This window comes from Pseudophryne corroboree, chromosome 12, assembly GCF_028390025.1.
Source record: "Pseudophryne corroboree isolate aPseCor3 chromosome 12, aPseCor3.hap2, whole genome shotgun sequence".
NCBI lineage: Eukaryota > Metazoa > Chordata > Amphibia > Anura > Myobatrachidae > Pseudophryne > Pseudophryne corroboree.
This window is the reverse complement of record NC_086455.1, coordinates 149,293,035-149,318,396: the sequence shown is the minus strand read 5'-3', so window position 1 is coordinate 149,318,396 and position 25,362 is coordinate 149,293,035. Positions and strand designations below refer to the sequence as shown.

The window sequence follows — 25,362 nt, the reverse complement described above, 5'->3', positions numbered from 1 at the left end:
AGCTGAGGCATTGGTCGCGATGTTGATCAAAGGGCGGCTACTTTGGTCACAGCGCTGGGATTGCCAGTAAAGCAAGGAAGTGTCTGCCACCTCCTTCTGCATTTGCATTTTCAGTGGACGGTTTGCAAAGCCGCTTGTTTGTGGCACTGGGGATGGAACAAGAAAGCAGGGGGCTGGGTGGTACATCTGAGAGAGGCAGCTGCTGGAAGCTTAAATTCCAACAGCCATGGGTGGGCATTTCTGACTGGTTGCCACAGATGTGACAATGTCAGGAAATGTACAGCATAGTTTGGTCGCATTCTGACAGACAAATAGTTAAAAGTGTTTTATATAATTTCCTTATGGTATAACAGGCAAAACAGTCCACATGAATGCTGAAAAATCCCCAAATGAAATATTCTAACCCATTTAAAGGAATTGCAGAAATCATTGTTGCGAAATCTGGATTACCTTTAAAAGGTACACAACATTCCAGCATTAGAAGTTATTTATGCCAGCTCAATCGAATATTCTGGGAAATAGGTTGCAACATGTAATCTTTATTGGAAGGGCCGGCATTTAGTTATCAGTATATAAACAAAGCACCTACATTGTCTGCACACAGAACTGAGAAGAGGCCGGGAAACACATAGACAACATAAAAAGAAAAGAGGTAACACAAATGAAAAAAGCTAAACAGCACTTGCATATTGTATGGCATAAGCAGATAACAGTTGCTACAGAATATATATATATACACACACACACACACACACACACACACACACACACACACACACACACACACACACACACTAATAAGCAATTATTTTGTTCTGTCTCATAAAATGCTTGTGAAATATTTAGCACTTTTTTATTGTTTTGAATATTTATATTTTCCTGACCTGATTTCTTTCTGCTACAAACATTTGTCTTGTTGCAAATTTTACACATTCCTTTAATGTTACAGCGACGATAGGGGTTTATCTGTGTTTATATAGTGTTGTGAACATATCCTGTGCCTTTTAATCAGGATTTCTAAGCTCGTTGGGCCTCATGCAAAACTGGACATACTGTAAAACTGTGTTTAATCTCATCCATGCAACTTGCTCTTGTTCATAAGCCATAACTCACAATACGTATATCTTATGCCTTTGTAATTTTAATACAACTACCAGAGCCGAATGGGCCATCATAGAGGTTGATGGGAACATGTAGACACCACCAAAGTACAGTAAGATTGTGTCAATGTGAGATGTGTCCCAAGATGTACACCACCGGTTTGGAAGTGGAATTCTTGCGGGTACTGGACTCCTGGTGCTAGTTGCAAGTTGATAATGATGAGTTGTCTGATTCAGCAAATGTGCCTCAAACATGCCCAATTAAGTAAATACCTAATAGATGCAAAAACAAGTGCAGCATTGTTGTAATAGCAGACTTGTAGTATACTGAACACTCATTTCTAAAATGTAAAGCAGGTGTCCTACTCTGTTTGGGATCACATGTTTATTAGGAAGGACTTTTAAAAAGGAAATAGTAGTGTATATTTTGTGTATTGCTGGATGGGCAGCATGTGTATTGGGAACTTATTAGCTACTGTACGTTCTCCAGTCACTTACTGTAATGTGTATGAAATGTGCACTATGGGGGTCATTCCGAGTTGTTCGCTCGTTATTTTTTTCTCGCAACGGAGCGATTAGTCGCTAATGCGCATGCGCAATGTCCGCAGTGCGACTGCGCCAAGTAAATTTGCTATGCAGTTAGGTTTTTTACTCACGGCATTACGAGGTTTTTTCTTCGTTCTGGTGATCGTAATGTGATTGACAGGAAGTGGGTGTTTCTGGGCGGAAACTGGCCGTTTTATGGGTGTGTGTGAAAAAACGCTACCGTTTCTGGGAAAAACGCGGGAGTGGCTGGAGAAATGGAGGAGTGTCTGGGCGAACGCCGGGTGTGTTTGTGACGTCAAACCAGGAACGACAAGCACTGAACTGATCGCAGATGCCGAGTAAGTCTGGAGCTACTCAGAAACTGCTAAGAAGTGTCTATTCGCAATTCTGCTAATCTTTCGTTTGCAATTTTGATAAGCTAAGATTCACTCCCAGTAGGCGGCGGCTTAGCGTGTGCAAAGCTGCTAAAAGCAGCTTGCGAGCGAACAATTCGGAATGACCCCCTATGTTTTTGACCGTCTTTGTATTCACAGTAAAGCCACACCTCCTGTTGTATTAATACTTCATCTGCTTCTGTTATCTGCAAGGAGGGAGGTACATTTTTCTAAGCATTCTGAGTTGGCTGCATCTGCTATTTGTGGAAAGCTTTATGCTCCCTCTGAGATGCAACTTGCATTTAACTTAGCATAAGTCCCTTTGTGTTATCCTCTTATGATGGTAGATGGGAAGCAAGCCCCTATTGTGTGACAACTAGGGATGTGCATTGGGCCAAACCTCGGGTTTTGGGTTCTTGTTTTGGATCTGTTTCTCATTCCTGTTTTGGAACTGTATTTTTTTTGCCAATCTGTATTTGATCTGTGTTGTTTTTAAAGAAAATCACAAAAACAGCTAAAATCACAGAATTTGGGCATGTTTTTGTTCATACAGTATCATTAACCTCAATAACATTCATTTACAGTTAGTTTTGACCACATCACAATATTGTTTTGATCCAGCTTCTGATCTTGCAGGGTTTGAATTCCATATAAGGGAGCCGCATCTGGAACTTGGCGCGATTGCACTCCCTTTGCCACGATGTCTGCAAAAAGTGAAAATATGTTGAATTAATATAATACTGTGGTCAAAAATGCCTGGAAATTAATGTTATTGAGGTTAATAATACTCTAGGAACAAAAAATGCCAAATCAAGTGATTTTAGCTGTTTCTGTAAATGTAAAATAAAACCGAACCCCCCCGAACTTCACCCATTTTAGACGGGTCCGAGGCATACTCTGATTCTCTCGTATGGCTCGGTTAACCCGAGCGCGCTCGAACGTCATCATCCCGCTGTCGGATTCTCGCGAGATTCGGATTCTATATAAGCAGCCGCGCGTCGCCGCCATTTTCATTTGTGCATTGGAAATGTTAGGGAGAGGACGTGGCTGGCGTCCTCTCCGTGTATTGTTGATGCAAATATTTGTGCTTATTGCTTAATTGTGGGGACTGGGGAGCAGCTGTATTATATAGGAGGAGTACAGTGCAGAGTTTTGCTGATCAGTGACCACCAGTATTATACGTTGTCTGCCTGAAAAACGCTCCATATCTGTGCTCAGTGTGCTGCATATATCTGTGCTCACACTGCTTTATTGTGGGGACTGGGGACCAGCAGTATTATATAGCAGGAGTACAGTGCAGAGTTTTGCTGACAGTGACCACCAGTTTTATCCGTTCTCTGCCTGAAAAAAACGCTCCTTATCTGTGCTCAGTGTGCTGCATATATCTGTGCTCACACTGCTTAATTGTGGGGACTGGGGAACAGCTGTATTATATAGGAGGAGTACAGTGCAGAGTTTTGCTGACAGTGACCACCAGTATACGTTGTCTGCCTGAAAAACACTCCATATCTGTGCTCAGTGTGCTGCATATATCTGTGCTCACACTGCTTTATTGTGGGGACTGGGGACCGTATATTATATAGGAGGAGTACAGTGCAGAGTTTTGCTGACCAGTGACCACCAGTATTATACGTTCTCTGCCTGAAAAACGCTCCATATCTGTGCTCAGTGTGCTGCATATATCTGTGCTCACACTGCTTTATTGTGGGGACTGGGGACCAGCAGTATTATATAGGAGGAGTACAGTGCAGAGTTTTGCTGACCAGTGAGCACCAGTATACGTTGTCTGCCTGAAAAACGCTCCATATCTGCGCTCAGTGTGCTGCATATATCTGTGCTCACACTGCTTTATTGTGGGGACTGGGGACCAGCAGTATTATATAGGAGGAGTACAGTGCAGAGTTTTGCTGACCAGTGACCACCAGTATTATACGTTCTCTGCCTGAAAAACGCTCCATATCTGTGCTCAGTGTGCTGCATATATCTGTGCTCACACTGCTTTATTGTGGGGACTGGGGACCAGCAGTATTATATAGGAGGAGTACAGTGCAGAGTTTTGCTGACCAGTGACCACCAGTTTTATCCATTCTCTGCCTGAAAAAAAAACGCTCCTTATCTGTGCTCAGTGTGCTGCATATATCTGTGCTCACACTGCTTAATTGTGGGGACTGGGGAGCAGCTGTATTATATAGGAGGAGTACAGTGCAGAGTTTTGCTGACAGTGACCACCAGTATACATTGTCTGCCTGAAAAACGCTCCATATCTGTGCTCAGTGTGCTGCATATATCTGTGCTCACACTGCTTTATTGTGGGGACTGGGGACCAGCAGTATTATATAGGAGGAGTACAGTGCAGAGTTTTGCTGACCAGTGACCACCAGTATTATACGTTCTCTGCCTGAAAAACACTCCATATCTGTGCTGCATTGTAGTATATAGTAGGAGTACAGTGCATGATTTTGCTGACCACCAGTATATAATATATAGGAGTACGGTACAGAAGGCCACTGCTCTACCTACCTCTGTGTCGTCAAGTATACTATCCATCCATACCTATGGTGCATTTCAGTTTTGCACAGTTTGCTGACCACCAGTATATAATATATAGGAGTACGGTACAGAAGGCCACTGCTCTACCTACCTCTGTGTCATCAAGTATACTATCCATCCATACCTGTGGTGCATTTCAGTTTTGCACAGTTTGCTGACAACCAGTATATAATATATAGCAGTACGGTACAGTAGGCCACTGCTCTACCTACCTCTGTGTCGTCAAGTACACTATCCATCCATACCTGTGGTGCATTTAAGTTTTGCACAGTTTGCTGACCACCAGTCAGGGCTGGCAACAGAAATCTTGGGGCCCGGTACAGTGTTGTCTCTGGGGCCCCCTCAGATTATATATAAGCCACTCTTAACATGAGGAAAGACTCACCTGCGCTGCACTCCCCAGTACCTAGACCTGAACACTGCACAGCAGGTACCATGCAGACCTCACACCCCTCCAGAAGAGGCCGGCACAGGGCACGGGAATCCTGGTCAGGGGAGCTGCCATGTCCCATTACTGAGCTGGACCCGGAAGAGCGGGTGCACACTCGCGCCACACAGTCACTGTGTGTGAGAGGCTCCTGTCACTCTCTACAGGTCGCTGCCCTATCTGGACAAGATGACTTACATCACTGCCGGCCACTAAGTGGTGTATCCCTGGGGTCCCTCTTAGTCTTGGGGCCCGGTACAGGTGTCCCCTTTGACCCCCCCTGTCGCCGGCCCTGCCACCAGTATATAATATATAGCATTACGGTACAGTAGGCCACTGCTCTACCTACCTCTGTGTCGTCAAGTATACTATCCATCCATACCTGTGGTGCATTTAAGTTTTGCACAGTTTGCTGACCACCAGTATATAATATATAGCATTACGGTACAGTAGGCCACTGCTCTACCTACCTCTGTGTCGTCAAGTATACTATCCATCCATACCTGTGGTGCATTTAAGTTTTGCACAGTTTGCTGACCACCAGTATATAATATATAGCAGTACAGTACAGTAGGCCAATGCTCTACCTACCTCTGTGTCGTCAAGTATACAATCCATCCATACCTGTGGTGCATTTCAGTTGTGCGCAGTATATATAGTAGTAGGCCATTGCTATTGATACTGGCATATAATTCCACACATTAAAAAATGGAGAACAAAAATGTGGAGGTTAAAATAGGGAAAGATCAAGATCCACTTACACCTCGTGCTGAAGCTGCTGCAACTAGTCATGGCCGAGACGATGAAATGCCATCAACGTCGTCTGCCAAGGCCGATGCCCAATGTCATAGTAGAGAGCATGTAAAATCCAAAAAACAAAAGTTCAGTAAAATGACCCAAAAATCAAAATTTAAAGCGTCTGATGAGAAGCGTAAACTTGCCAATATGCCATTAACGACACGGAGTGGCAAGGAACGGCTGAGGCCCTGGCCTATGTTCATGGCTAGTGGTTCAGATTCACATGAGGATGCAAGCACTCATCCTCTAGCTAGAAAAATTAAAAGACTTAAGCTGGCAAAAGCACAGCAAAGAACTGTGCGTTCTTCTAAATCAGAAATCCCAAAGGAGAGTCCAATTGTATCGGTTGCGATGCCTGACCTTCCCAACACTGGACGGGAAGAGCTTGCGCCTTCCACCATTTGCACGCCCCCTGCAAGTGCTGGAAGGAGCACCTGCAGTCCAGTTACTGATAGTCAAATTGAAGATGTCACTGTTGAAGTACACCAGGATGAGGATATGGGTGTTGCTGGCGCTGGGGAGGAAATTGACAAGAGGATTCTGATGGTGAGGTGGTTTGTTTAAGTCAGGCACCCGGGGAGACACCTGTTGTCCGTGGGACGAATATGGCCATTGACATGCCTGGTCAAAATACAAAAAAAATCAGCTCTTCGGTGTGAAATTATTTCAACACAAATGCGGACAACAGGTGTCAAGCCGTGTGCTGCCTTTGTCAAGCTGTAATAAGTAGGGGTAAGGATGTTAACCACCTCGGAACATCCTCCCTTATACGTCACCTGCAGCGCATTCATCATAAGTCAGTGACAAGTTCAAAAACTTTGGATGACAGCGGAAGCAGTCCACTGACCACTAAATCCCTTCCTCTTGTAACCAAGCTCCTGCAAACCACACCACCAACTCCCTCAGTGTCAATTTCCACCTTACACAGGAAAGCCAATAGTCCTGCAGGCCATGTCACTGGCAAGTCTGACGAGTCCTCTCCTGCCTGGGATTCCTCCGATGCATCCTTGAGTGTAACGCCTACTGCTGCTGGCGCTGCTGTTGTTGCTGCTGGGAATCGATCGTCATCCCAGAGGGGAAGTCGGAAGACCACTTGTACTACTTCCAGTAAGCAATTGACTGTCCAACAGTCCTTTGCGAGGAAGATGAAATATCACAGCATTCATCCTGCTGCAAAGCGGATAACTCAGGTCTTGTCAGCCTGGGTGGTGAGAAACGTGGTTCCGGTATCCACCATTAATTCAGAGGCAACTAGAGACTTGATTGAGGTACTGTGTCCCCGGTACCAAATACCATCTAGGTTCCATTTCTCTAGGCAGGCGATACCGAAAATGTACACAGACGTCAGAAAAACAGTCACCAGTGTCCTAAAAAATACAGTTGTACCCAATGTCCATTTAACCATGGACGTGTGGACAAGTGGAGCAGGGCAGACTCAGGACTATATGACTGTGACAGCCGACTGGGTAGATGTATTGCCTCCCGCAGCAAGAGCAGCAGCGGTGGCACCAGTAGCAGCATCTCGCAAACGCCAACTCGTTCCTAGGCAGGCTACGCTTTGTATCACCGCTTTCCATAAGAGGCACACAGCTGACAACCTCTTACGGAAACTGAGGAATGGCTTACCCCAAATGGACTCTCCTGGGGATTTGTGACATCTGACAACGCCAGCAATATTGTGCGTGCATTACATCTGGGCAAATTCCAGCACATCCCATTTTTTGCACATACATTGAATTTGGTGGTGCAGAATTATTTAAAAAACGACAGGGGCGTGCAAGAGATGCTGTCGGTGGCCCGAAGAATTGCGGGCCACTTTCGGCATTCAGCCACTGCGTGCCGAAGACTGGAGCACCAGCAAATACTCCTGAACCTGACCTGCCATCATCTGAAGCAAGAGGTGGTAACGAGGTGGAATTCAACCCTCTATATGCTTCAGAGGATGGAGGAGCAGCAAAAGGCCATTCAAGCCTATACATCTGCCCACGATATAGGCAAAGAAGGGGGAATGCACCTGACTCAAGCGCAGTGGAGAATGATTTCAACGTTGTGCAAGGTTCTGCAACCCTTTGAACTTGCCACACGTGAAGTCAGTTCAGACACTGCCAGCCTGAGTCAGGTCATTCCCCTCATCAGGCTTTTGCAGAAGAAGCTGGAGACATTGAAGGAGGAGCTAAAACAGAGCGATTCCGCTAGGCATGTGGGATTTGTGGATGGAGCCCTTAATTCGCTTAACCAGGATTCACGGGTGGTCAATCTGTTGAAATCAGAGCACTACATTTTGGCCACTGTGCTCGATCCTAGATTTAAAACCTACGTTGTATCTCTCTTTCCGGTAGACACAAGTCTGCAGAGGTTCAAAGACCTGCTGGTGAGAAAATTGTCAAGTCAAGCGGAACGTGACCCGTCAACAGCTCCGCCTTCACATTCTCCACAACTGGGGGTGCGAGGAAAAGGCTAAGAATTCCGAGCCCACCCGCTGGCGGTGATGCAGGGCAGCCTGGAGCGAGTGCTGACATCTGGTCCGGACTGAAGGGCCTGGCAACGATTACTGACATGTCGTCTACTGTCACTGCATATGATTCTGTCACCATTTAAAGAATGGTGGGGGATTATATGACTGACCGCATCCAAGTAGGCACGTCAGACAGTCCGTACGTATACTGGTAGGAAAAAGAGGCAATTTGGAGGCCCTTGCACAAACTGGCTGTATTTTACCTAAGTTGCCCACCCTCCAGTGTGTACTCCGAAAGAGTGTTTAGTGCAGCCACTCACCTTGTCAGCAATCGGCGTACGAGGTTACTTCCAGAAAATGTGGAGAAGATGATGTTCATCAAAATGAATTATAATCAATTCCTCCGTGGAGACATTCACCAGCAATTGCCTCCAGAAAGTACACAGGGACCTGAGATGGTGGATTCAAGTGGGGACGAATTAATAATCTGTGAGGAGGGGGATGTACACAGTGAAAGGGGTGAGGAATCGGAGGATGATGATGAGGTGGACATCTTGCCTCTGTAGAGCCAGTTTGTGCAAGGAGAGATTGATTGCTTCTTTATTGGTGGGGGCCCAAACCAACCAGTCATTTCAGTCACAGTCGTGTGGCAGACCGTGTCGCTGAAATGATGGGTTCGTTAAAGTGTGCATGTCCTGTTTATACAACATAAGGGTGGGCGGGAGGGCCCAAGGACAATTACATCTTGCACCTCTTTTTTCTTTCATTTTTCTTTGCATCATGTGCTGTTTGGGGACTATTTTTTTGAAGTGCCATCCTGACTGACACTGCAGTGCCACTCCTAGATGGGCCAGGTGTTTGTGTCGGCCACTTGTGTCGCTTAGCTTAGCCATCCAGCGACCTTGATGCGCCTCTTTTTTTCTCTGCATCATGTGCTGTTTGGGGACTATTTTTTTGAAGTGCCATCCTGCCTGACACTGCAGTGCCACTCCTAGATGGGCCAGGTGTTTGTGTCGGCCACTTGTGTCGCTTAGCTTAGTCGCACAGCGACCTTGGTGCGCCTCTTTTTTTCTTTGCATCATGTGCTGTTTGGGGACAATTTTTTTGAAGTGCCATCCTGCCTGACACTGCAGTGCCACTCCTAGATGGGCCAGGTGTTTGTGTCGGCCACTTGTGTCGCTTAGCTTAGTCACACAGCGACTTTGGTTCGCCTCTTTTTTTCTTTGCATCATGTGCTGTTTGGGGACAATTTTTTTGAAGTGCCATCCTTCCTGACACTGCAGTGCCACTCCTAGATGGGCCAGGTGTTTGTGTCGGCCACTTGTGTCGCTTAGCTTAGCCATCCAGCGACCTTGGTGCACCTCTTTTTTTCTTTGCATCATGTGCTGTTTGGGGACTATTTTTTTGAAGTGCCATCCTGTCTGACACTGCAGTTCCACTCCTAGATGGGCCAGGTGTTTGTGTCGGCCACTTGTGTCACTTAGCTTAGCCATCCAGCGACCTCGGTGCAAATTTTAGGACTAAAAATAATATTGTGAGGTGTGAGGTGTTCAGAATAGACTGAAAATGAGTGGAAATTATGGTTATTGAGGTTAATAACACTATGGGATCAAAATGACCCCCAAATTCTATGATTTAAGCTGTTTTTGAGGGTTTTTTGTAAAAAAACACCCGAATGCAAAACACACCCGAATCCGACAAAAAATTTTCAGGGAGGTTTTGCCAAAACGCGTCCGAATCCAAAACACGGCCGCGGACCCGAATCCAAAACCAAAACACAAAACCCGAAAAATTTCCGGTGCACATCACTAGTTTTATTAATTATTGGGGGCATTGGTGACAGTCTTTAATGTACTGTATAGACAACAATTTTTATTGGTTATATTATTGCCCTAATCTGATTTTTACTAATCAAACTTTTACTTTTTCTTTGATTTTACATGCCCTGAGATAAACTGTCTATGCCTCTCCTCTCAGTTGTTTGTCCTCCATATCTATTAACAAACACGAACCAAGTGGGGTACAGCACTCACTACAATTTGTACAAAATATGTACCACTTACAGTATCACAATACATGTATGAGTTAGAGATAATAATCTAACACTACGGTTTAATTTCACCAACAGTGTCACAGAATACATGTATGACCAGGAAATTAAATATATTAATGTGGTACCACCTTCACCCACAGGGTCACACAATACATGTGTGCATCAGAAATAGTAAAACCTCACAACACCAGGCGCTAATTAAAATATATATATTTAAATATTGTTTATAGAAGTTTAATCATAAGCTGCAATAATAAACTGCACAATTATGATGGCAAATGTGGGTGTCCTTTTTCAATAATATATAGCCTGTTTTGTAGATCACAGTTATTTATAATGGGCCCATTGTAGGTGATAATTGAAAAAAAATGTTCTTGAAACAGATATATATAGTAGCACCACTGCAACATGAATATATATTCGTAAAAGTATAAGGAGGCTTTATCTCTATATTCCTGTGGCTGGGAAATCAGCAGTGAAGTCAAGTTGCTAAATTGTACGCATAATCCGAGACTGCACTCGGTATTTCACCACTATATAGTAGTAGGTAGCGGCGACCTCCTCATTTGATCCTCAGGTATGCCACATCCAGTGCACTCTCCACAGCTGGAGTGAAGATGGCGCCAATCAATGGAGACCTTTATACAATCCAAAACCCGCGAGAATCCGACAGCGGGATGATAACGTTCAGCCTCGATTTGCTATCTGAGTAAGACTGGAATTCCCGAGCCAGACTCGGATCCGGACTTGGATCATGAAGTTCAGGGGGATATCAGAGAATCGGACCCGCTCATCTCTAGTGACAATGTAATCTATGTACTCCCTACAGTTAGTCAACCAATGGGATCACATGACATACACATTAATTTACTTTAATAAGGACATTTTCTTCTAACGAATGATTGCTCTCTATCTGTAACTTACTGTAAGCATTCTCAGTACTGTATGTACAGTAAACAATACTAAAATAACACTATCTATCTATCTATCTATCTATCTATCTATAACAATATATCTATCCAAGAATTATGTGTATATGTAAATAGTATAATGTTAATGTGAGGCATTTTGAGATTGAAAATAAGTGGTGTAAGGGCTTATATACTGAGTAGAAGATGAATGGGATCCACCAATGAATGGGGGAAAATATTTAATATGGACAAACAGGAAGTGCTTTAAAAAGCATTTTTCAAGATGAAATGTGCAGAGTTCACTTAAATGTCCTATCTTGTAGGTGTGAAAGTTAATTAAAATACTAATCAGAATTGTGCTGGATCTAGGTACATTAGGAAAGATGATAACTATGCGCCATTATGCAGATTATTACACAAAACCATTTTTTTACAGTTGACCGATTTGTATGTGTATGTATCTGAGCCACAGTGCGCATGTGCTGCAATGGTCTTGTGATGGTGGTCGCAGAGAGAATTTATGTGCAAAGTAATTGACTGGGACCATTTGGGGGGAAGATAACAGGGATTGATGACAAAATACAGATGTGTTGAGACATATTTTGGTCTGTTTCTGAGCCTGCGTCTTCCACCCTGTAAACAGTTAAAATACAGCATCTTACTTTCTGAGCCATGCTAAGCAACCATAGGGATACTGATAAGCTCCATAAGTGACTGAGCTGCAGCCAACATTGAGTATTTGTACATAGATGTTGGGGCTTGCAAGCCATGGTGGGCAGATGAAGTCCAGGCATCGCACAGTGGTCATGCTTTTGCACCCACTGAGTAGCTCCCTGCCAGTGCAGCTCATGCGTGCTGGCAGGTGGCTATCTGCTATGTCCCAGGTCGCAACGGCTGCATGTGACATCATGCAGCCACCATGGGCCGCCCCCGCAATGGTCCGGACATACCTGCGCTGTCTGGACGGCTCCCTGCCATGGCGTTCTAATGCTGTTGGCACGCCCCCTACCACCCCGCAACTGCCTTTGCCTTTCAATCAGGCAGAGGCGATTGCAGCCCTGAGATGTTGTTAGATTTTTTGATAGCACTGCATACCTATATTTACACAGATATAAAGTAATGTCAGCACCAAGCACTTTATATCTGTTAATAGCAATATAATTTTAATAAGCCATCTTATAACTGGTGTTTGTTCACTGATTTATATTAATGAACCAATCTATTTTTTGATTAATACATATTTTAATGACTATACATTAATACTCTCCCTTTTTTCCTATCTTCAATAATATATGGGAATTAAGCCACCGCAACAACTGACATTGAAACCAAGGGCCTAATTCAGACAAGATCGCTGCAACGGCAGCAATCACAGCCATGAGGCACACATGAGGCCCAGTGAGAGGCAAAAGCATCTCAGGGCTGCAATCGCCTCTGCCTGATTGACAGGCAAAGGCGGTCGCAGGGCGGGAGGGGGCATGCCAATGGCATTAGAACGCTGTTGGTGGGGTGCGGTCTGGACAATGCATGCATGTCTGGACCGTTGCGTGGGCAGGCCGTGGTGGCTGTGACCCGAAACGTGGTGGGTAGCCGTCTGCCAGAGCAGCTAGGCTGCGCAGGTAGGGAGCTATTTGGCAGGTGTGAAAGCATCTCCACCATGCAATGCTTTTAAAGACGTGCGGTGGGGTAGTGCCTGACATGCGGGGCAGACTAGCCCTGTGCTGGCCGTCCCCCCGCATGTCATAGAAACTGATCGTAGCTGTACTAAATTTAATACATTTACGATCAGGCCTGAATCACCCCCATATTATGTCCTGAATCCGGGTCTTCAATAAAATAGCCACCACATTCAGAAAACTAATTTTACCAAAAGAAAATGGGCGCCACAATGTGTAAACACTGTATACAAAATTGCAACCCCACGCTGTCTCTACTGACACCACTCCCAAGCATTAGCGGCAGGCGCATGCGCAGTTGAAATCCGGAAGCGAGACAGAAGTAGTAGACATGCGCACAAGTGCATCACGGACCCCGGAAGTGGGGTGGGAGCACCTATGTTCAAGTGCACATTAAAAACAATGCCGTTTTTCTTTATATAACTCACTTGTTTTTATATGTAGATGAAAGGGATATATATGTTGCATCTAATAGACTATGTTATAGCTTATATTAAATAGATTAGAAAGAAATGTGTTTACTAACAGGATGTGATGTCATAATTAAGTACTTGATCAGTATGGGTATAAATATGCACCCAGTCCCCTTGATGAAGTCTCAGAGACAAAACACGTTGGGCTACCTTATTTGACCTGTGATTAAGATAAGATATTATTATTTTACCTTTCTTAGTAATAATTGGTCGCACTTTATTTTTTGTATACCCCAAAAATCTTTCTTATTTTTAATGTATTTTATAAAAATGTTTTTTTAATTATATGATGTTACAAATAAATTGTGTCTATACTTTTTAATCTTGGTACCTGTTTTTTCTAAATTTAGGAAATTTGTGTGTGACACCACTGGTCGCGTATACCCCTATGCCTTTTCATATACTTAATTTTACCACCCCTGTATATTTGGGGGCCAGCTGACACTCATACATACTAGGGAGTGTCCATTTTTAATTTGTCCTACATTTGAACATTTTTTACTTGTCATCTACCCTTATTAATTTTTCACATGTGGCACAGAACTTTTTCATATATTAACTACTACAGCACTAGTGCATGCATGATAGATTAGTAACAGCAAAGCACTACAGAAAATACACCATTAATGTATATAATGTATATTGTAACATATGTATAATTGAAGTGCATAGTCTACAATTTGATCCCCGATAGGATGGGGTGTGCCCTGAGGCAGAGGGGCCCATTGGAGGTTTTCCCTGTACCCCTGTGGGCCAGTCCAACTATGTACGTGTGGCTAAAATGCTGATTTGACAATGCTTGGGATTTTAAAATCCTGTTCTGCTTTTAATGTTTTAAATATAATAAAATTACTGTACATGCTTGCTTTTCCATTGACAAAAAATACTGTATATATATTTTTGAATTCTTAGGGGGATATTCAATTACCCCCGATGAGACATCGGGAGTAAAAACCTCTAATGTTTCTTCGGGTTTTGCGTTCAGCCTATTTGATTTAATAGGCCGGTAAAAAGTGCATTTTCACCTGAAATACACAGGTTCAGTGAAACCTGTGTGTTTACGGGTGAAATAGCCCTGTTTTCAGATGAAAACAGGGCTGTTATCGGGGATTTTGCTTCGCCTGCCGGAGGCAGGTGAAACAAAATCCCTGATAAGCTGCGGCACGTGCTGGCTTATCGGGGCTAATTAGATAGCCCCCCTGGCGATACATTACACCCGACAGCATGTCCGGGTAACTGAATATCCCCCTTAGTAATTAGAGGTAGAACTATTGTGATTTTATTTATCATCATAAAACTTCTGCTTGACCTCTCTACCCATGCACCCACCTTTGTTCGTTTTCAGAAGAGCAGAGTCTACAGGTATGTCGGAAATACTGTTAGAAAAGCCTTACTTTTGCCACTTGTCCCTAGAGCAACTGTTATCCTTGCAGTGGCAGTGGGTACCAGGGATGTGCAATCAGGGGAGGCAGGGGAGGCAGTGTCTCCCATGTGATTAATTATTAAAATAATACAAAGAAGATACTTATGACACATATTCTGAGTCATCAGTATATTCTTTATTTTATTCTAATAATTTTACCTCATTAAATTACTGTAGTTTGGGAGGCACTGATAGCAGTGCCTCCCGGTGACAGTGGGAACTGGAAGTGAGCAGGGGGCGGGGCCAAGCACTTGGCTGTAAAGGCCCATTAAAAAAATACTGAAAGCGGCACTTCTACAAGTGCCTCGTTGACAGGGACATCATGCCCATGTCAGTGAGGCAGCTTATATTGGACAGTGCATCCAGTGCTGGATCCGCTGTCCAATCAACTATATGCGGCACGGCAGACGGAAGTGGTGCTGGGACCCAGCGGTGACTGGCATTGGAGCCGCAGCTGCCCCGGCTACAGCAGCGGTGGAGTGGTGGCGATGGGAAGCCCAGAGAGGTGGTGCGTGCATCGGGAACGACGGAGGCCAGCGCTCTTACCTCTCCTTCCTCCACCCTACACTGTCAGGTGAGAGAGGTGGGCCGCTGTGCATTGGTATATATATATATATATATATATATATCGAAGTAAATAGTTGTATGGAGAGCGCTCAGGGAAACGTTATTGACTCTTCAGGTTGGATGTAGTCACGGAAAGGTAGATGTTTCTAGAACAAAACCCTCTCACCAGAATCACCCAGACAGCAAAATCACTCGTTAGTCCATATCCTTTGTAAAAGTTTTATTAAAAAATAATTTTGTAAAAATATATTGTACGACTCTTACATTTATCTTGACATTCGTGGGAATTGAGATCTTAATGGGACTTGCTGTCCATCCCAGCCGGGGAGGAGCTCCTATGACAGCCTGTCCACCCACTATGTCTAAGACAGTCACCCATATATATATATATATATATATATATATCAATGCCTCCCCAGCCTTTGACCTCACCACATGTCACTGGTGGGTACTGATAATATGAGAGAAACTATGGTTAAACAAACCTGATGGTCCATATACAGTAGTTAAATATCCACTTCAATTTGGACAGCTGCTTAAACTATAGATCTAAGCATATTTGTTTAGTCAAATTGCATTTTAAATGTCTCTGAGGTATATGGGAAACACTTCTTCAGTCACATGTACATTCCCCACTCAGTAGTAAAACTAGTGAAGCACAATGGGGTGAATGCCATATACGACATGTAAATATTTGGGCTTCTCGCTAAACAAAAATGTCTCTGCCGGTTTATAAAGTAATTGTTTATATAATAAGAGCATTGTCGTTGGGATTACAGAGACTCAAATAATTTCTCCACATATTTGTGTTTTCTTCAGGAATATGGAACTATCTGTTATGTTGCTGGTGTTCCTCACAGGATCTGTTGCACAGCAAGGTATGGCATGTTTCAGGAATACAGTATTAAGTGAAAAGGAAATTAGTGAAGAACAATATGTTTTCCACAGCTTCCTCTCATTTAAACCAAAGCATTTTTCCTACAATAATCATACACAGTATATATCAGTTTCTGATTTATAATAAACAATGATTCAGTTTTTGCTGCATTCACCCTATGAGCAACCTTTGAGAACATCTGCATTAATTAATACTGTAGAGCAACAGTATAATATGTTGGCTGTGAAAAGATACTGTATTACCTAAAATACTTTATTTGCAGGGGTTCTCAAACTATGTGCCGTGGCATCCTTGGGTGCCACAGGACACTTGCAGGGGTGCCTTGGATTGGTGGTCCAGGAGCAATTTAAATTATTTATGGTCAATATAATAGGCAAAACCAGTGTTTGTGGCTTTCAATCATAAAACATGTGACAAATAGAAGTGAATCCTGCCTCTCACCACATAACTGAACCTAAAGGGCCTTAAACATTGAGCGACCCGCCGCCGAGCTACCCGACGGCGGAGACGGCCTATGGGTGACCCGGCGGCGGGGGGACAGTGACGGGGAGAGTGAAGTTTCTTCACTCCCCCCATCACCCGGTTCCATAGAAGTGCAGGCAAATATGGACGAGATCATCCATATTGGCCTGCATGCACAGATGACGGGGCACCAGCGATGAACAAGCGCGGGGCTGCGCATCGTTCATCACTGGTGCCTCCACACTCAAAGATATGAATGGTATCTCGTTCATTAATGAACGAGATCGTTCATATCTTTGAGTATTATCGCCCAGTGTGTAGGGCCTATAAGGATGACATATAAATACAATTTACTTAATGTTTCTAAATTTCTCAATAAGAAACATTTGGCTGAGGGCCGCCATAAATAAAATTCTGATACTCTAGGGCACCGTGACTTAAAAAAGTTTAGGAACCACTGCTTTATTGTTTGGTTTTACAACATAAAATAGCAAAGTAACGTTTATTTGCACATCGTACTATATTAATCTTCCATGTATTATTGCTTTTGTTTGTTAATATTCTGTTCTATGAGCAAAGGAATGCAACACAGCAGTGTAACCATAGGTTCTCAAACTCTGTCTTCAGGACACAAAACAGTTCATGGTTATAGATCTCCTCATGGAGTCACAAGTGAAAAAATTAGCTCCACCTGTCGATCCTTTAAAATGAGTCATAAAGTAATGACGACATCTGTGTACCTGCTAGTGATCTGAAAAACATGAACTGTTTGTTGTCCAGAGGACCAAGTAAGAGAACCATCACTATAGGGGAGCACATAGCACTCTCCTATAGGACAGAGCACATAGCGCTCTCCGGACAAAACCACCATTGGATAGAGCACATAGCGCTCTCCGGACAAAACCACCATTGGATCAACCTCCAAGAGATGTTATTTTACGGATGCATTTTTTCATGTTAAAACACAAGTATTAGCCGCATGTTGAGGAATCCCAGCAATCCCCTCTAAGGGGACCCATCTCCTTGTATTTCAGGACTTGGCTCCCACCACACTTAAATAAAGAAGAGAAATGCTTCCTGGAACCAAAGCTCTATGCAACCGTAAATTCTGTATAGATGGAGTTTCCGGTTTGCTCTACAATTTTCATTCAACAGCCAGAATCATTCTGTGAAGGCGCCAGATAGTGGCATGGAAGTCCTTAAGAGACTGGGACTCTTCTCTACTTCATCATCAGTTCCCCCTTCTGATTCTCCTGGTAGCTCCAAAACAAAATCACCCACTCCGGCTGACTGGTCACTTGCCTGATCTTGTGGCTTTACTCCTCCCATATTCAGGTTTATTGGAGACTTGAATCTTTTTTTTTTTTTTTTTTTACATATATAGACACAGCTTAAATTTCCTTTTTTCGTTTAGCTCACATGAAGTTGGTGTTGTTGCCATAACTGATTGCTGAGCTCCTCTTATCCATTCTAGGTGAGGACATGGGATATATATACTATACCCTTTTTCTTTATACTGTTTGCACTGACCGCCTGGTCATTCGCATGAACATATCATTAGAAACCCATCCCCAGTCCTGGCTTAGTGGTGCTACGAGTGATTTGTCATTTAAGTTTTTACTAACTCGTTATTCTTGTTGAATGTTCTCTGTCGTACGCAGTTATTTACAACTGTCTATGATACTATGATAGAGTTCTTAGGTTTACCATTTGCTTACTTTTAATAGACCATTAGGATATGGGATGTCTCCCTTTGTTAAATCTCTGCTGTTCACCGCCTTTTTTTATTGTTGGGGATGCCTATTGCCTCTCAGTTTCACTATTGAAAATGTATCTAACCCCAATCCTAATGTTAGCTCTATTGCTAATAGGCTGGTCTGCTTGTATTAACCTAGCAGAACCTCACCCACAATGTTCTGAACCCCGTCTTTTCGGAGAAAGGTCAGGTATAACATTTCTTGTCGAGTCCATGAGATTGCAACCATTTTGTATTATTTGGGTGGCCTTACTGTCACAGTTTCCCTTTTTTCTCTTCTTCTGCTGCTCCTTCCCCTCCCAATTTCTCTTCTTACAGCAATGCACATAATTTAGGACCGTCAAGTCGCCCTCATTTCGGATACTCCCTTGGAAGCCACCATGACTTTAACCATATTACCATTAAATATAAAAGGTCTAAACTCTCCCCAGAAATGAACCATGGCTTTACAATTTTTGAAAAAACAGAAAGCCAATATAATCCTCCTAAAGGAAACCCATTTTAAATCTACCCACCCTTCATTTGCCTCCAGAGCTTATTCGCAAGCATTTTACTCTACCGCACCAAACATATGGGCACTGTCATCTTGTTAAGTAGTTCACTCACATGCTCAATTGAGAACTCCTATTTAGACTCTAAGGGTCATTTTAACATAGTGATTATGCACCAAGGTCAGTCCTACTTAACTGTAGACTCTGTTTATACAAACAATATAGAGCAAGGTGCATTCACAGAGATTTTTTCTCATGACTCAAAAAACTAGCGCGGGGACATATTATTATAGGGAGCAATTTTAATGCTGTTCCCGATATATGTTGGGATTGTACACAATCACGTACACCGAGCCCATCCACGCTCAGAGAGTATAAGCCAGAGGTTCTCAAACTCGGTCCTCGGGGGCACACACAGTGCATGTTTTGCAGGTAACCCAGCAGGTGCACAGGTGCATTAATTACTCACTGACACATTTTAAAAGGTCCACAGGTGGAGCTAATTATTCACTTGCGATTCTGTGAGGAGACCTGCAAAACATGCACTGTGTGTAACCCCGAGGGCCGAGTTTGAGAACCTCTGGTCTAAGCGATTAGCAGAATCAATAGTACATTTTGGCTATTACGATTCTTGGAGAGTATTATATCTATGTGAATGCACAAATACCCTTTACTCTGTCCCTCATAATCTTCATTAGAGGATTTACCTCTTTTTAATACATTCTATCAAGGTGCAAGGCTTAGCTAAAGCCTGGCTCACACCAGTGGTCTGGTCCGACCATACGGCTGTATCTCTATCAATTTCTTCTACTCTGCACCCCTCCCACCTGTTTTTCGTTGGAAATTGAACACTGCTCTGATCCTGAAAAAGAAAAAATTATACAGACCGGTGGAGATCTAGAGGACTTTTTCATTCTGAACAGAACGGTGGAGATTTCCCTGGGTGTAGTATAGGAAGCTCATAAAGCCTCCATCTGGGGTCATTTTATTTCTCTAGCTAAGACCCAAAAGGTAAACGATTGCCGGCAGTTGCTGATCTTGAGAAACAAATTGAGGACCTTACATTACAACATCAATGGGCCCTTAAATGTTGAACATATCATAAACTTCTAGCGTTGAAAGGACAGCAGTATCAGATCATATCTGCCAAAGCAGCTAAAACTATGCAATGACTATAGCATAAGCTTTATTCCAAGGTGGATTCTCTTCTAGCTTCCCGTTTACGTCCTCGCAAACAAAGTAAAAGAGTTTATTCACTGAAAGATCCTCAACACAAGCTACAGTAGCTTATGATCTCCAACAAATTGCGCATTGCGTCAAAGAATTTTATTGAAATCTATATAACTTTTCTCCCCCCCTTTCCATTTGCTTTCCATAAATTCCCAAACCCTTCCCTCCCTTCCAAAAAATTCTCCATTTTCTCCCTACCCTCATAAACCCTCTTTCCTTCTCCTCCCCCTCTCCTTTTTCCCTCCACCCCTTTTCCTTCCCCTTACTGATGCTCATATCATTTAATTATTCACACGCCAATATAAGAACACTAATAAATCATTTCTAAGGAATCCCTTTTCCCTTCACTAATATTCACATTATATGTTATACCACCAGCACTTGAATTTATTGTTAATCACCAGGTTTTTCATATATACAGTATTATCACTTAGCACTATACCACGTTCCTCTATATCCTTAGGTTGACCATGTAGTAAATCACATTGTTATCTGCATATCACACTTTTTTTATCAGCAACAATACAATATAACATAACACATTACCACACTATATTGTATATATTAAACGAGTGCACACATTTATATCCTTTTATTCAAATCCCCCATTTCCTCCTTTTTTGTCCTGTGTACACAATATATGGGTCTTTACCAACGTTAATTATTCAAACAATTCACTTACATTTATGTATTAAATAATCAGCACCTTGCACGTCCATACAACATATAATTAAAGATCTTTTTATTAATGACATATCATGTCACATATATTTGCCAATGTTAATTTTCATATTGAATATCTATTTTTAATAATAAAAAAATCTATCTCTAGAATTACTGGTGGATGGTAATATAATGAACTATAACTACACATTGACGATTGTCCTGCAAAAATATAATTAATCATTCTATCTAATTTTTAATTTAGTTTTAATTTCATTTTCTGTTTTAATAATAAACATTTCATACATATTCTCGGTAAAGGGTAATAGACTTACTGCCATGTTCTGGCTCTATTAATAATCTGATATACTGTGAACCACTAAACAGACCCAACGGCTGGAATAAATCCATAATTTGGACAGAACTAATGAATACCATATGGGCATCCTCTGATTTGCTTATATACCAGTCTGTCAACCAGGACTGGGTCATTCTATTGGCTCACGCATCAGTCTGTGATCCAGGAACAACCAATCATGGCATAGAACCATAACAAGAAGCTGTCTTGTTAACAAGCACAAAACAAAATGTACGTCAGGTGCATACCCGCCACGTGGAGCACACACGTGACCAGAAGAACCGGCTTCTGCTCTGATCAAGAGTGTGGCAATTAAAGATTAATGCCAAAAAATGCAAAATCATGCACTTGGGTCTCAGAAATCCAAAGGTTAAATATAGTATTAATGGCACTATACTGGAAACTAGTGAGGAAGAAAGGGATCTAGGAGTCACTATTTCAGGTGACTTAAAGGCAGGTAAGCAATGTAACAAAGCAATGAGGAAAGCTAGTCAAATGCTTGGCTGCACTAGAAGAGGAACCAGCAGCAGAAAGATAGAAGTAATAATGCCACTGTATAGGTCATTGGTACAGCCTCATCTAGAATAATGTGTTCAATTCTGGAGGCCATATTTTCACAAGGATATTAATACATTAGAGACTGTACAAGGAAGGGCAACTAAAATGGTGCATGGCCTACATCACAAAACATACACAGAAAGACTAAAAAAAATCTCAATATGTATAGTTTGGAGCAGAAAAGGGAAAGGGGGGACATGATAGAAAATTTCAAATATATTAAGGGTTTTAACAACGTCCAGGAGGGAAACATTCTCCAGATGAAGAGAAGCAACAGGACACGGGGACATTCACTGAGACTGTAGGGGGGAGGTTCAGGGGAAATTTGAGGAAAAATTACTTCACAGAAAGGGTAGTGGGGACAAGTGGTAGAGGCTAAGACAGTAGAGCAATTTAAATATGCATGGGATAGACATAAGGATATCCTTACAAAGAAATAAGGGTCAAATAAGGTTTAAGATAAAAAAATGGTAAAAAAAAGGGGCAGACTAGATAGGCCAAGTGGTTCTTATCTGCCATCAAATCGAATGTTATTGAGGTTAATAATACTATAGGAACAAAACCACCCCCTAATTCTATGATTTTAGCTGGTTTTATAATTTTTTCAAAAAAAATTAGAACCAAAACACACAAGAGCAGTTTTGTCAAAACCCATCCAAAACCCAAAACACAAAAACAAATACAAAACCAAAACATGAAAAAATGGCTAGGCGCATATCTCTAATTTTTATCCAGTACTGTATTGTAGATAACACCATATCCTTCTCTGCCATCTGGTCCCCCTGGTTGACACAATACAGTGCTCCCCCCCACCACCACCCCCGTTGACTTTTGGTTTCTGAATTATCCGACTTTACTCATCATTACTGATATTTTCATTTTAGAACATATACTGTAATTAGTACTTTCTCTGATTACTATGGTTCTCCTGTTAATCGATATCCTTTTGTCCATCTAAGTCAGGTGATACGCAATTCCATGTTTTTTCTCTTAATATTTTATTAATCATGTGAAATGCTGTATATCTCCCCCCTTCCCTTTTTTTCTTCTGTCTTTCCTATCCCCCTCCCATTTGTTATTGTTTATAAAAAAAGATTTCAATAAACAGTATTTGAATAAAAAAATTAAGCATCAGTACACCTCTATTATCAGAAAAAAATTTGAAATATTGAATATTAGTAGCTTCACTTCTATAGATGCATAAAAAATAGGTTGTAGAGGAGTGTGGTGTCTCCTTCTCTGACCGTGGCTGGATGATGTCACTGTGCATGAGCAACCAAGTATGAGTGTCATGATGCTGCATGGCTATGACCATATGCCATTGTTCATGCATTATTGATACTATAGCCAACACTGTGTATCAATGTCATCACTGTAATTGCACAGCTTTTACCAATAAACCTGCGAGTCTGGTTAAGGACCCACTGTGTGTACTAATCTCTATTTCTCATTACGCTGGTGCCTATTGTAACCACCCAGGTTCTATACCAATAGGTCATTTCAGTAAAATAAATATCACAAGCTATCTGAAATTGGTTGAGCTTACTTTCAGCCCTCTTAAAATGTCATACCCATGAAAACTTCATAGAAAATAATCGTGGACATAGCTATTTGCAATAGACTGATACATCTAAGTGCTTTGCCTTCTGGAAGCTGAATAATTTTGACATATCTATCATTATATACATTTTTTTTATTATTTTCCTAGCAAATAAATTGCACAGTTGGATTATCAGCATTGATATACAGTGCTGAAGCTACATATTTATCTTCTGAACTATTTTTACTTTTTTTGTGGTTTTATGTAGTTACTGTACTATGTGGAAATATATGTACTCACATGATGTGATTCTGGTTATTACTATATTTTTTCAGTTATTTTACCAACTTTTATTATTTTAGATTTTAAAGTATACTGCTATAGTAATTTGTGGTTGTAGGGCATACAGTATATGAAAGCATTGAAGTACAACTCTTATGCATATTTTCTTTGCTCTTATACTATTTTATTTCTTTCTAGATTTGGGCAGCAAAGTTTTTCTCTTCCCGAAACCAACGGCAACAGCACATGTGATATTGAAGCCTGAAATAGAGAAACCATTGCAGAAAGTTACTGTTTGCATGCGATCATACACTGAACTTTCACGAGAGCATAGTCTTTTTTCCTTGGCAGTGTCTGGCTCACTGAAGGATGACACTTTTCTTATCTTTCAAAAACCACCACTCTACACTACTGTATTTATAAACCAGGAGTTTATAAGTATGCGGATAGACCCTGATGTTCTAGACTGGAAACTCACCTGTGTAGCTTGGGACTCTGATACCGGAGTTGTTCAGCTTTGGGTAAATGGAAAGCTCTACCCAAGAAGATTTTTAAGCAAAGGATTTTCTATTAATCCTAAAACATCTATTATTTTGGGGCAGGAGCAAGACTCATTTGGGGGTGGGTTTGATATTAATCAATCATTTTCTGGAGAAATAAGTGATGTCAATATGTGGGATTATGTTTTGACACCAGCAGACATGCAAAAAGTTATGTCTGAGAATTACAATGGAAATCTGATTAACTGGAGATCTCTAAAGTTTGAGGTTAAAGGTGATGTATTAATTCAACCTAAGCTTCAATGTAAGCCTTGGGTGTTCACAAATACCTTATATACTAAATGTAATGCGGATAATCTGTGTAACTGATAGCTGGATTCATCACTGGTAATGAATCATTTATCTTAATTGCCATTAAGTGAAAATAGTGAAATAAAAGAGAAAAGCAATAAAATTGTCTTAAATATTGTACCTTTTACTGAGAACATATAAAATAAAATGTAATATTGGTATATCGTATATTTCATTCATTTTAATATTTTACATTAATTTTAATATTTTTAAAATCAAAACAGCACACATTAAACCTGTAAAAATAAAGATATTTAACCACCTGCGCTCCTTGCTATGAAAGGTTACTGGAACTAAATGTGAATGTCACCAATCGCAAAAACATAAATCCAAAAAATACAAACGTTCCTGCGCACTTATCAGAAGGGTAATCACACCGCAATATAATGCAATGAATCAAGTGGTCTATTAAGACATGAGTACAATTTCTTAGCGTATTATGAATTATTACTTTACGTAATCAAAAAAAAGTCCTGCATATACTGTAGGTTTTGCAGTTCAATCAGTCCATATAACGCACACTGTTTGGGTATCCTTTCCTCCTGGTTCCTTCCATTTTGTAGGTCTCAATACACTTTAGTTAGATGGCTCCACCATTGGCTGGAGATTCGGCCAAGCTCAGGGGAAGTTGGGGTCTGTTGCTAAAGTCAGAAGTTTGTTCATGTTTAGTAGGGTTCAGATCGCATCCTGTCCCTTTTAAACTGGGACACTCATGAATTACACCGGTTCTGTCACAGAGCAAAATCCCCAGATACACCAAGATTTGCAGTATATTATTGTTAGCACTGATAACAAAAGTCTTTTAGCTCAGTTGTTGATACCTGGGCTACTGTAAATCAGTTAGCTTATTGACATTCAGAATGTTGATAAGCACAATTGGGACAGTGGTTTGTTGAACCCAACATACAGATACAGTAGTA

At 41.7% G+C, this 25,362-nt stretch overlaps 1 protein-coding gene across 1 annotated transcript; it reads left to right on the top strand.

Moving 5' to 3' along the window:
• The first annotated feature begins 555 nt into the window (after positions 1–555).
• Positions 556–24,603, top strand: LOC134980524 (C-reactive protein-like). The gene is made up of 3 exons (XM_063947375.1): positions 556–652; positions 16,173–16,231; positions 23,790–24,603. Exons 2-3 carry the CDS (start codon positions 16,177–16,179, stop codon positions 24,458–24,460), a joined length of 726 nt encoding a protein of 241 aa, XP_063803445.1. The 5' UTR covers positions 556–652; positions 16,173–16,176; the 3' UTR covers positions 24,461–24,603.
• The last annotated feature ends 759 nt before the right edge of the window (positions 24,604–25,362 follow it).

Bases quoted from the DNA above. Each gene is read 5' to 3' on its own strand.
- LOC134980524 (XM_063947375.1), top strand. From the start codon at position 16,177: ATGGAACTATCTGTTATGTTGCTGGTGTTCCTCACAGGATCTGTTGCA. The intron at 16,232-23,789 runs GTATGGCATGTT...ATTTCTTTCTAG, and splicing joins AGGATCTGTTGCACAGCAAG to ATTTGGGCAGCAAAGTTTTT.